This window comes from Emydura macquarii, unplaced genomic scaffold, assembly GCF_026122565.2.
Source record: "Emydura macquarii macquarii isolate MOO-44397 ecotype Brisbane River unplaced genomic scaffold, CSIRO-AGI_Emac_v2 contig_1146, whole genome shotgun sequence".
NCBI classification, from domain to species: domain Eukaryota; kingdom Metazoa; phylum Chordata; order Testudines; family Chelidae; genus Emydura; species Emydura macquarii.
Window position 1 is genome coordinate 12,520,670 of NW_027131283.1, and position 12,912 is coordinate 12,533,581.

At 48.5% G+C, this 12,912-nt stretch overlaps 1 protein-coding gene across 1 annotated transcript; it reads left to right on the forward strand.

The window, feature by feature from the left end:
- The first annotated feature begins 898 nt into the window (after nt 1-898).
- On the forward strand, nt 899-10,513 carry VGLL2 (vestigial like family member 2). Its single transcript, XM_067546642.1, has 4 exons — nt 899-1,179; nt 3,883-4,174; nt 7,637-8,137; nt 9,359-10,513. Exons 1-4 carry the CDS (start codon nt 1,099-1,101, stop codon nt 9,397-9,399), a joined length of 915 nt encoding a protein of 304 aa, XP_067402743.1. The 5' UTR covers nt 899-1,098; the 3' UTR covers nt 9,400-10,513.
- Nucleotides 10,514-12,912: the final 2,399 nt, after the last annotated feature.

The window sequence follows — 12,912 nt, forward strand, 5'->3', positions numbered from 1 at the left end:
GTCTCAATCGGGGCAGTCTGAGGAGAGTATTTCCCTCGCCCATTCTCTGGGCTATGCAGTGTTCTGTCATGTTTTACAACGTGCGGGAAGACTCGGCTAAAAATCAGCTTCCTTCCCGGCCACCTTGTGCTGGAACCGGAATGGCAGAAGTAGTAACAACCCCTCCCCCCCAGTCCCCGGGCTGCCTCATCCTGCTCCCTGGACCCACGAGGCGTGGCTTCCCACCCACCCCCCATCAAAAACACACACACACACACACCCCGGCGCGCAGCATCCCGCAAAGCTCCTCGGCTCTGCAGCCCACGTCGCGCTCGGGGGCTGCGGGACTCCGGTTGCCCCGCGTTCACACTTCCTTCCAACTCCCGCACGGGCTCCCAAAGCCCGAGCCTCGCCTGGCTTTGCCGCTTTCTTTCCTCCCCGGTGCCAGCAGCCACCGGGAGAGCGGAAACCTGCCCCCGCAAAGCCCTGAGCGGCGGGATCCCCGCTGCCGCGATCGCTGCCCCCCGCTTCCGTGGGAGAAGCGGTGGCTGGGTGCCTGCCAACAGCTGGGCTGGGCGAGCCCTGACGGCGGCCGTGCTGCAGCTGCTGCCCTCCCGGCCTACGGCAGCTGTCCCGGTGCTGCCCCACGCTCCTCAGGCGGGCTGAGAGGGGGCAGAGGTGCCCCTGGAAAGCCCAGCCCCGGGATGGGGAGAGGCCGGGGCAGCTCAGCAGCCAGCGAGGACCAGAGGCAGACCAAGCGGAGCAGCCGGAGAGCCGCAGTCCCCCACGCGGGCGCTCGCCCTCCCATTGGTCCCTAGCTCCCCTCCCCTCCCCTGAGGCGTGGCGTGGGGTTTAAATGCCTCCTGGCTGCCGCCCGCCGAGCCTCTTTGCCCCCGAGCTCATTTGCTGGAGTGTTATCACTGGGGGAAAGCGACAGCGGCGCCTCGGAGGGAGGGAGGGGGGGGCCCCCACCTCATCCCCTCTCTCACCCCGCCAATGCCGAGGGACTGTACCCCAGAGGAGCCGCCCATGAAGCATCACTTCACTTGGCAGAACAGGAGCTGATGATCCAAAACACACCACACCAAAAAACCCATCAGTCCTCAGCGGTCTTTAGCCATGAGCTGTTTGGATGTTATGTACCAAGTCTATGGTCCGCCCCAGCCTTACTTTGCAGCTGCCTATAGCCCTTACCACCAGGTACGTGTGGGGTACCTGGACGGGGGGAGGGAGGGAGGGATGCCCTCTGGAAGATGGCTCTCTGGGGCAGGGCCACACCAGACCTAGCTTCCGGGGAGGTGAATGGTTTTGACCCACAACAGCATCCCACCCCGGGCACAACGATACGCGTGTGTGTGTGCTTCAGCTTCGTGGGATGGGCGTGATCGTCACCCGCCGGACTTTGTTTTAAGAATGAATGAGATTTGGGCAGTGGCCCTGCTTATTCGATGTCTTTCCACGGCTGGCTGCAGTGGTGGTGGGCTGTGCTGAAATGGAAAGGCTGCTTGGAAAATGCGGGCGGAGGGTTTTCTATACATTCCTGCGCAACGCGGTCTCTGGCATCTGAGCTGTAATTAGAAAAAGACTTTGCCACCCGTCGCTTTCGAGGGCTACGTTATCGTACAGAGGTTTTGCTTCTCATGTGGCGGATCTGGTTTTTTAAACCGAAAGATGTTTGGGGAGAGTTTTCTGCCCATTGAAGCTTGGAGGGGGGGGGGGGCTGCCTTGATTAAACTGTCCGATTCCAGCAGCTGGTTCTGGAGGAAGCTGAGTACACATGGCGTGGGGCAGGTTATAGTTTAGTCTGTTGGATGCAAAAGACGTCCGGGTGCAGGTGATGGGAAGCTATTTCCCCTCGCATTGTACGTCCGGTGTCTTTCTTTGTTCCTGTTGCAGCTAAGTCAGAAAAGCGTCTCGGGGGGAAGGCAAACGATTTTCGTTCCCATCCGGCCTCAGCTTGTAGCGCAACACTAGATCAATTCGATCCGAATCGGAATCTGCGCTTTTAGTGCCTTTTAAAACGAACAGGGGCAGAGTCATGCCTGTGAATGAAGTGTTGCTGGCCCGTTCTGCACACGCCAGGTTATCATTCGTGTCAATTCATCCCGGGATTTCCAGACAGTGACACCGAGAGATATAAAGTCCGTCTTGTAAAGGGAACTGTTCACCCCATTCATAGACTATTTCATTGTGTCGGACACCACCCGAGATCCCGAGCTCGCTTTACAAGGCGATTGCACCTGTTCGACAACAGTCTGTCTTTCTTTCCTTGTCTTTCTTTCCTTCTTTCTTCCAGAAATGGAGAGTGGGGAATCCCCACAAACGAAAAAACGGCCAAAACCAGCAGGACTCCTTTCTGCTCTAACAGGACAGACACCATGGAGTCTATGGATGTTGTGCGTGCAGTCCTGAGGACAGAATCGGGCCCCTAGTTAGGGCGATGCGTTCAGTCTGCTTTGCTTGCACATGGCTAGGGAGGGTTTAGATGATCCGCTTTTGTTCAGGCGGAATATTATACCTCTTCCTGATTTACCTTGTGCTCATTGCAGGAGGTCTAGGACACGCTTAGAAATAATAGCTGAAGTTTCCCCCTTCTCTTTCTTAGCATTAATATTAGGGGGCTCATTAGATTCAGTGGCTGCGATGGAAGCCCAGTTGGAAGGCGGTATCTATGGAGAGGTGACAGTCTTAAAAAAGGTCGCGTGTCTTGGCCAGGGCCGCTGAAACAGGCCCCTGTCTTGTCCGGAGTGGGTGGCCCGAAGCGAGAAGGAGCAGCTGCCTACCTTGATTTCCCTTCCTTTCTCCCCGCAGCGCTTGTCTTCCCGTTCCCCATTGTACCCGAGTCCCAGCTGAAAGCCACCCTGTCTGCAATATCCGAATCCAATTATGCATGTCTAAGAAACGGCCCTTAGCAGCTGCAGACACGCTAGGAAAAAATGGAAACACTTTAGCAAACTTTCGAGTAAATTCCAGTTTTAAAAAGGATCCAATGAAAACAGTCCAGTCTTGTAGGAAATACCTTGGGTTTCCGCCTGCTCCTGCTTACCAAGTAAGTGGCTCCCCCCTGAACTGTATTTGAATCAGCCGGTCTTTTCCCCCGGTTATAATTTATAAAGACCCTCTTTGGGAGTTTTTCCATCAGTTACACTGACCGGGAGCCCATGACTTCAGCAGGGATCTGACTAAGGCTAGGATTGGCCCTTTTATTGCTAATGTTTCCAGTCTAAATATAACAGAGGAGAAACAATTTTCTCTGAGTAAGCGGCTAGTACAATTCCACTGATTGAAACGATGTCCCCGAACACATGCCCACCTCGCTTCATTCTTTCTGCTTTCCAACACGAGCTCAACAAAAAAGTCTCCAAACTTGATTTGCCTGCGGTTCAACTGGTGCTTTCTTGCAGGGTTTATTCCCTCTGGTCTCCGGGTGAGATGCATTTGTTCATGTCTCCTGGCCGTTTCTTGGTGCAGTTTCTGCCTCCATGTTGCAAAGCAGGCTTCTTTCCAGCACATAGCCTGTCTCCCCCTCTCTAGGTCTCAGTACAGCTCATGCATTTCGGTGCAATGTGTATATACAATCAGCGCCTTCTCCAGACATTTCGCTAGCGCTGGGATTGGGAACAAGGGGGGTAAATTCAGGGATGGGGAGTAACTAGCGGACTTCAGGCCATCCTCCTCTGGCTTCTCGTTCCTGGCTGTTCTTGAGGAGAAGAGGGGATTTGTTTGGCACTCATTCGCAATGTATGCACTGGCTGGGGTAAGACGCTTCTCCCCTGCCGCATGGGGCATTGGTTTAGCTGCCAGAGACCGACACGGGTTCTTAGCCAGCCGGATCTGCTGGCACGGGACCGCCTTACACAGCTTCGCATGACCGGGTTTATTTTCTTCATTCCTCCCTGACAGAAACTAGCCTTTTACTCGAAAATGCAGGAAGCCCCCGACAGCGCCAGCACCAGCAGCAGCTCCTTCTCCAGCCACGCCTCTGCCAGCATCAAGGAGGAAGACTGCAGCCCCGAGAAGGAGCGCCCCCCGGAGGCCGAGTACATCAACTCCAGATGCGTCTTGTTCACTTACTTCCAAGGGGACATCAGTGCGGTGGTGGATGAGCACTTCAGCCGGGCCCTTAGCCAGCCCAGCAGCTATTCGCCCAGCAGTGCCAGCGCCAAGACGTCCCGGAGCACCAGCTCTTGGAGGGGTGAGCACACGGGGCTCTTTCTATTGGGGTTCCCATAAGGGCTTGTTAAACGGGGACACGAACAAAGCCACCCCCAACACAGCTAAGAAGATTTTCCAAAAGGGCCCAGGGCTTCCTGCAGCATTCGGGTCTCCTTGTTTCCCTAGAGGAACCCTCCACCCGCCAGCTCCAGAGACCCCCCTGGCAGTAACAGGACTTTCCTAACTCAAAATGATGCTGTAAAAAAAAACAAAAAAGGCAAAGGAAAACGACCCTCCACGGGCTCCTTAAAGCAGATCTCATCCAACGACCAGCCAGCGCTAGCTCACCTAATGGGAAGTTTTCGACTCCTGCAGTTGAAACCCTCTTCCAGACAGAGCGGTAGCGGGACTAGAGGGGAACTGGTGACATGCAATGAAGTTGCCAAGGAAAATTCCCTGAACAGTTGGGAATAAAACAGAAATAAATGCCGTTAGACATGCTGTTCCCTGACAGAAAGATACCCAAACAACCTGTATTAATTAAACGGGAACAGGATCGGGCCCTATGGTTTTGTTTTGCAACCCATTTTTTAATGTAAACTATCAAATGAATATTCCCAGCTTTGGCTGAAGCATGGAAATTGAAGTTGGTTAAATTTAGACTTAGTAGGAGTGATTTTTTTTTTTAGAGGGGAGAGCCCATAAATTCTATGGAAGTCCATTAGAATTGGGGGTACTCAGTCAGCACCTTTGAAAATCTGGCCATAAATATCTATCTCTGACTGAGAAATGACTGTGCAGATAAAATCACGTTGATCTGTTTGTAAGTGGGAGTTTTAAAAATTCTGTCGCGAAACATTTCTGCACTGCTTAGCAATTCCAGCTCTTAAATGCCTTATTTTAGCTTCTCCGAAAAACTTAAGCCTAGTTATAATTATAGCGATTTGTTTTCTTGTTTTACCAAGATACAGCTTCTTGTACGTTGCCTCTCGAGTCTTGCCTCCCCCTTTTCCCTCTTGAAACTGAAATGCAACTGATTATAAAATCGTGTTGAAATAGGTGTAGGGAATTTAAACAATGACCCCGACATTACTATGTGATTCACCCTGCAGGATCTGGTAAAACAAAAAGGTTCCCCACGAGGAACTGCTCTTAGTTTATTTTGACTATAAGTTTTTATTTTATTTTTTACCACAATTAAGCAGAAGTCCCAATTGGTATAATTATTTTTGGCCATCCAGCCCTTGGCTTTTAGTTTAGGACGTTGATAAGGAGATTTTTTTTAAAAAAAAATGTGGAAAAAATTCACTGTTCCTTTCCCAGCGCCCCAAATAGATTACATCTTGTTTATAGATCTAGCTCAAGATATATAATAGATTGCCATATCTTTGGGGGCTGGGAGGAAATAAAGAAAAACAATCATTTATTTAAATCCAGGATAGCAAGACTTCCAGATATCCCTCCAAGCTTTCGAGTTTGTGGCTCTGGTCTATTCCCCGACCGCTATATGTGAGGAAGAAGAAAATGTCTGAAAAAGTTAACTAAAGTGTGACTGGATTTATAAGGGAACAAGAACTATAGACATGCAGATAGAGAGTATGCGTGAGAAATCACATTACGAAGTATATTGTTTTCTACAGCATACTCAGCAACGTGGGAGAGAAGGCGATCATGACCAAGCCAATAACTAACTTTACATTTAAGGCTTTAGCTGCCAATTCCTTGCCCCCGAAGAATGAAGGCTGCAGCGTTTCCCAGTAATGCATTCCATCCCCGACCCCCTACGCGTTTTCTTGTTTAACGATATATTTTATTTCAGAGCAGGTGTTCTGTACTTTAGCGTTCAACAAGATAAACTGGACAAGGTTGGGCTTATAACAAGGGGAAAATCCTGATGGCATTTACAAATTCTTAGACATCCTAGCCCTTACCGTATACCGATACAATTGCCAGTGAGTTTGTTCGCTGTCATTAACATTAGACAGGGTTTTCCCCTGTTATCAGCATGGTATTTTGTTTACTTCAGTGGGAAATTTACCTAAGTGGAACGATCTGAGCCCTCTGAAATGATCAATCTAGCCAAGATTCTGCTTAAAGGTTTCCCAGTCTCTCCTTGTACTTCTGTCAGTGGGTTTATAAAAATGAAATACTAGTTAAAATTTGGCAGGGATGAAAGCTATTCGGTGCTGGAGGTGCCTGTGGTGTGCTGCATCCCACTCTCTGAATACAGCTGAGGGATCCTTGCCAGGGATTCAGAGACAACTTACCTCTGGCTCACACTTCTTTAGTGCACATTTTATTCGCCTTAGGAATGCACAATATACCGTATTAATAATACTGAACATGGCTATCTTTACTATTGGCAAATATTATTCCACCTTGCATATTGCTTGCTAAGCAAATAAAATACAGGGGCCCTGCCGGGAAGATCGTACAACCCTAAGCGACCTGCAAAATGCATCACAAATGCTAGTAGCACACCTGTGAGGCAGGCAAGCATCATTAGCCCGATTTTACAGGAAGGGGAATTGCCCAGGTCATTCAGAGAGTTAGTGACCTGACACCTAATGCCTCCTCATTCCATACCTGCCTATCTCTGAAGAGCATAGGGAGAAGAGATGTCTTTATATGCTAAGTAGATAGGTCTGGAACTAGGGGTGCTACCGCACCCCCTGGCTTGAAATGGTTTCCATCATATACTGGGGTTTACAGTTTGGTTCAAAAGCTCTGAGCCACTCCCACTATACAAACTGTTCCAGCACCTCTGGCTAAGTATGTAAATGTTAAGTAAAATATATATATATATATAAAAATGTTGCTAACAGTCTACCAGGTCTTTATTTTCCTCCCCTGGAAATTATTGTGTGCAGAATTGAAGTGACTTGTTTCATCTACTAGGGGAAAAAAATCCCGTAGATCTAGGGCTTCTTCCAAGAACCACAAACAACTTAGACGCCACAATTGTTTTAATTCAGAATCGTGGGGAAACAAAAGGCCTGGATCTGTCAGGCAGCAGGGAGCTTATTGGCTGGTTTGCTGGAGAAGGATCTGTTTGGGGATCTATGCGGGGTTGCCCTCTGATTTATCGGCTGTGTGAGCTGTCCGGGGAGCTGTTATGGTTAGCTGGAGAAGGATCTGTTTGGGGATGGATAGGGTTGATCTCTGATTTAGTGGGTGTGTGAGCTGTTTGGGGATCTACAGGAGGATTGATCTCGGATATTTGGGTGTGTGATCTGTCTGGGGATCTGTTGGAGGGGATCTGCTTGGGATCTCTCGGGAGTGATCTCTGATCTGGCAGTTTTGATGTCTGTGAGCTGTGTGGGGTCTTTTGCGGGCTAGCTGGAGGAGGTGCGTTGGGGGAAGCTCTTGGGGATCGACTCGGGGTGACTTGTTTGGAGATGCATTGGGGGGATCGCTCAGGGGGCACCGAGAAGGGGCGGCTGCTCTTTGCTCACGCTGCTCCCCTCTCTCTCTCTCTCTCTTTCTCTTTCTCTCCCCCCAGACGGGTCCTTCCCGATGAGCCAGCGCAGCTTCCCCGCCTCCTTCTGGAACAGCGCCTACCAGCCCTCCTCGGTCCCCGCCTCCCTGAGCAGCCCCCTGGCCGCCGCCGCCCACAGCGAGTTGCCCTTCGCCGCAGCCGACCCCTACTCGCCGGCGGCGCTGCACGGCCACCTGCACCAGGGCGGGCCGGAGCCCTGGCACCACCCGCACCCGCACCCGCACCCGCACCCCTACCTGGGCGCGCAGGGCTCCGCCTACCCCCGCCCCGCCGCCATGCACGAGGTCTACGGCGCCCACTTCGACCCCCGCTACAGCTCGCTGCTGGTGCCCGCCGCCTCCGTCCGCCCGCACCGGCTGCCGCCCGCCTCGGCGCCCGCGCCGGGCAGCCCCCAGTGCGAGCTGGGCAAGAGCGAGCCCGCCGGCGCGGCCTGGGCGGCGCCGGGGCCCTTCCCCAGCCCGGCGGGGGACATGGCCCAGGGCCTCGGCCTCAGTGTGGACGCAGGTAAGAGGCGCCGCCCCCACCCCCCTCGGGCGGGGCCTTTGCGCTGCCCGCGCTGTTCCCGCCAGGGGACGTGGGCCACGGCACAGCTGGAAGCGCCCGCAGGCCCCAGCCAGATGTTGCAGACTAATCTCTCCTCTCCCCCATCACCTGTCCTCCAGGGCAGTGGTTCTCAACCTGTCCAGAGACTGGACCCCTTGCCGGAGTCTGCTTTGCCTTGCGGACCACCAAGGTTCACCTCACTTCCAGACTACTTGCTTACAAACTCCACCAGCACAATACAGCAGTGGCACAGCGCAGGGGGACTGAGAAATTGCTTCCTTTCTCGGTCTTTGCCATCCGATTCTAAAAGAAATCAATTGGCCTGTAAATATTGCACTTGCCTTTCAGGGTACAGTATATAGGGCGGTATAAACAAGTCATTGTCTGGAGGAAATTGTTGTTGGGGCTGACTTTGCTAATGCTTTTTAAGTAGCCTGTTGCAAATATCTAAATGAGTTGATGTACCCCCTGGAAGACCTCTGCGTACCCCCCAGGGGTACACATACCCCTGGTTGAGAGCCACTGCTCCAGGGGGTGAGGAGGAAGCAGGATTGCTTGGCTCAGAGAAAAGTGCAGCGGTTTCCCCTCCCCCAGGCAAGCTGATCTGTTGTGCTTTTATGTCCGATCAGGTGCCTAGGGAAGCTTTTTGCAGCTATGCTTTCACTGGAAAGGTGAGCCAGATATAGCCCTGCTTTCTAGCTGGGTGAGGGCACAAAAACAGGGAACACTCTCTGGGAAGCATTTCTCAGTACTGAGTACATGGTTATTCTGCCCACCATGAATGATCCCTGTAAAGGCTTGGCTTTAGATAAAACAGGGGATACCCACTTTTCTCTGGCCATGTTTGGGGTTTTTTCTTCTTTGCTTCACCACTTCCTTTTATTCTGTGGGAGCCCTGGCTTTAGATCCTTTCTCTGCCCTCACAAGGAAGTAGTGGTGTTTGGCTTTCTCTGTCCTTAAATATCTTGTACCTTTTTTTCTTCCCCTCTTTCCCCCCCCCCCCCTCTCCATTCTCAGGTTTGCAGCCTCAGGATAAAAGCAAGGATCTGTACTGGTTTTAGACCTGTCCTTCACCTCTTCTTCCCCTGGGCTCTCCCCCAGTAGATCTCTGCCTGGTAGAATTGGTGACATTCAGAGCTGAAATCGAGTCGGTTTGTAACAGCTTCTGATCTTGGTTTTCAGCTCGCCGTTATTCCTTCTGTGGTGGATCTCTCCTGAGCTGATCTGCTGACTCAAAGACTCCAGAGCCCCCTTTCCTCACTTCCTGGAGACAAGCCCACCACAGCTCAGCGTCTATGCCAGGCATTTCAAGGACAAGAACACGGGGAAGGAAATGGGACTTCATACTACTGGGCATTTCAAGTACAATACCTAAGAGATACTGTGGAGGATAAAATTCCTTCTGTTGAAAGAGGAGAGCCAAAGACACTGACTTTTATTTAAACTAACTCCACACTCAGAACTGTGGTCATATTGCCTAAAAAGAGTTAAATGATGTGGACAGTGATGTGCAATCACTGCCTTCTTAAGGGTGGGGGGGAATTTTTTTTTTTTTTTTTTTTGGTGGTGTTGTGAATATTTTTTATGCCAATGAGAATTATTTCTTGAAAGCAGCATGGGGAGATACTCCGTGATTTTGAACTGGATTTGTACTTTACATTATAGCAAACTAAAAGGAAAGGAAATTTTAATTCATGAACAAATTTGGACTACTAAAGATCTGGGCAGATCTTTCAGCCTGGCGTTATGAGTGGCAAGTGGCTAGCTTGGGCCACCTGCCCTGGGCTTACAGAAATGCAGCTGTTCCAGGGACAACTGTTCAAACTCCAGAAACTTGACAGCCAATGTGGCACTTCTCAGAGTTTGGCATAACAATTGTATTGGATATATATATATATATACACACACACACACATATATATAATTTTTATTTTTACAAGTAATGTTTTATGATGAAAGAAGAAACCCTTCAAAAAATAATAAAACCTGACAGCCTTCATGGGGAACAACTGGAGAACACCAGAAGGAAAGGCACATTGTGGACAATTGATCTCCATTGCCTCTAATATTTCTCTTTGTCTGTGTCTTGCTGCCATTCTGTCACTTTAGTAGTAATTTTTTTGAGGATGGGAATAAGGGATGTTGGAATGTAGAAAAGCTACATTAAAAATGTCTCCTTCTTTCACCCTTCATATGTTTTTGTGAAGGATTAAAGCTAAACCAATAGGGTGATGGCACAAATTGGAAACTTTAGAGTGGAACAGGGGGAAAAACACCTGTAACGTGGACAAAGCGACCCCTATTAGTTACTTTGTATTAAAGCTAAACAGAAATCTTGGTGGTGCAAAATATTTTCTTACATCAGTATTAAAAGAAAGGGTGACAAATACAAAAGATAAGAGGATATAATAGTGCTTAGCTACTACATGTTATAGGTTATGGTATCCCTGGAATTAAGATAAAATAAGCAAGGTGTCATTCTGCAACAGCCGACTTCAAGAAGCTGAGAAAAGAGGGGATTGTAAAACCCAGCAGTTGCTATTTCGCTTGTGATTCAAAACGCTTATACAATGACATCAGTGTAAATTAAAACTTCCTCATGCTGGACCAGGGGGACACTGAGAATTGAATCTTGCTTCTGGATTTCCCTTCAGCACCAGCTATAATATAGCTAGATTCCCATGCTCCTCCATAAATCTTACTAAAGAGAATTAAGAAAAGCACTGGATATAACCACTGGCCAAGAATTGATTTGAAAAACACTTTGAGGACCATCTTCACTTAATGCTTTGCAGAACATAGTGCACTGTGATTATTTTCACCCAGGGCACGCACAAGAATTTTCCTGTTAGTCTACACTAAACCAGGACCCGGACAAGCTGCAGAAAGGCAGACTGTGGAAATTATTTTACCACTTAAACCAAAATGCTCTCAGGATCATAGAAAGGAAAGAGGCAGCAGCACTTGGCAAAGGCACATAGTAAGAAGAGTTAGTCAAAAAGTGATATTTTGGGGGAGTACAAGGGGGAAGGATTTTGTTAAAAGCTGCTTTTTTGAAATTTTGAAAATTCAAAAAATTTCAACCAGCTCTAGTATGAAGTGCACTTCACTGAAAATGTTTCTTCTCACTCCCCCCGCCCACCCCAAAAGAATCATACTGAGCATTGCTAGTGAATTTAGCCAAAATGTATTTATGAATATTTTTGCAAGTAAAACCCAGCCATTCACAACAATGATTTGTGAATGTTAATTCGGGGGACCAAAAGTTTATTTGCAGAAAGGTTTGCACAAATACAGAATTGGTAAATACTGATATGAGTATTTTTACTTAAAGTGCTCCTGTTCTTATTTATGATTGGTACAGTGGTAGTACCCAAGGGCCCCACATCAGGACAGGGGCCTCATGGTGCTAGGTGCTGTACAAAGATAAAGTAAAAAAAACACCACAACTATTTCCCCAAAGAGATTACAATCTAAATTGATATAAACCCTGATCCGGCAAAAAACATGCTTAACTTTACACATTGTGCTTCATTCCATTGACCTCAATGGCACTATTCACAGTACATAAATTTAAACACTTGCAGTATTGGGACTTTACCCTGTAGGATCTGAGAAGAAACTCTCTCTTTATGATGTGTTTGTACAGTGCCTAGCACAGTGAGCCCCTTGATGCTAGAGAAATAATTTCATGGCCATTTTAAAACTGTTTTACTACTATTTGCATAGCAGATTCATTGAAAAAGCATGCAAGTTTGCAGATAATCTGTAAACGTGGTCAATGTCACTTTCTGCTCAATAAAGCTTAGGTCACCCAATAAGTAAAACAGACCTGTAAGCATCCAGTGCACTGGCATGACGAGAGAATACTCACAGCCACCATTTGGTGAACCCTCTGTAGGGTTACGTTTGTTAGTACTGTCTGGTTGCAGAACATCTGAGCATAACCAAAAAAACTAATACAAATTCATAACCTGGTCACAGAAACGGAAAGGAAACACGTTACATTCACTCAAACTGCTTGCTGTAAATAGTTTATTCGGAGTATAGTGCACTTATAAAATAGAATTCAATATGTGTAATTTGTAAGGGTTTGAGGGTTAACACTCTTGGTATTTTCGTTAAGGATTTTTCTTTTTTTTTACTGAAAATTGTGGACTCTTGGCACAACCTTGTTCATGCCAAAGGCAAACAAAATTGCTCTTCAGGAATATTTTTACGAGCTAGAGCCTTAACACCAGTCTCTGGCAGGGATGCTTTAACAGCATCCCAAGAAGGGGAGAACTGCATTTAAGAAAGGAAAATTGCACCAATCTCTGTTTTTGGTGATGGAATTTTTAAAAGGGCTCCTGGGAGCTGCCTCCAACTCAGGTGAGTCTGAGAACAGAGCAGACAATGATCTGCCGCTACCCTTGCAGTTAGAGTCAAAAAGATTTGTCCTAACATTGGGTTTGCATTAGCATAAAGATTCTTGTTTCCCAGTGGGTTACTCAAATGAGCCCCTAGTTGGGGGGAGTGAAGCAAATAAGTAATCTCTCTGCCCCTCACATGAAGTGGGTGTTGCCTGTTTCTGGGGAATTTTATGTGCCCCATCTCCACCTTAGGTTGAGAGGAGCTGCTGTCCCTTCTCACTTTCCCTTTGAAGTTCTATTTAGATCCATGACAAGTTCTAGCAAGGACTTAATGGTCGGTCCCTGTCTGGAAGGGAAGGGAATGCTGTGGGTGTTTTTGGACAC

Coding starts and splice junctions, on each gene's coding strand:
- VGLL2 (XM_067546642.1), top strand. CDS start 1,099: ATGAGCTGTTTGGATGTTATGTACCAAGTCTATGGTCCGCCCCAGCCT. Junction 4,175..7,636: donor GAGCACCAGCTCTTGGAGGG/GTGAGCACACGG, acceptor CTCTCCCCCCAG/ACGGGTCCTTCCCGATGAGC. Junction 8,138..9,358: donor CGGCCTCAGTGTGGACGCAG/GTAAGAGGCGCC, acceptor CTTGGTTTTCAG/CTCGCCGTTATTCCTTCTGT.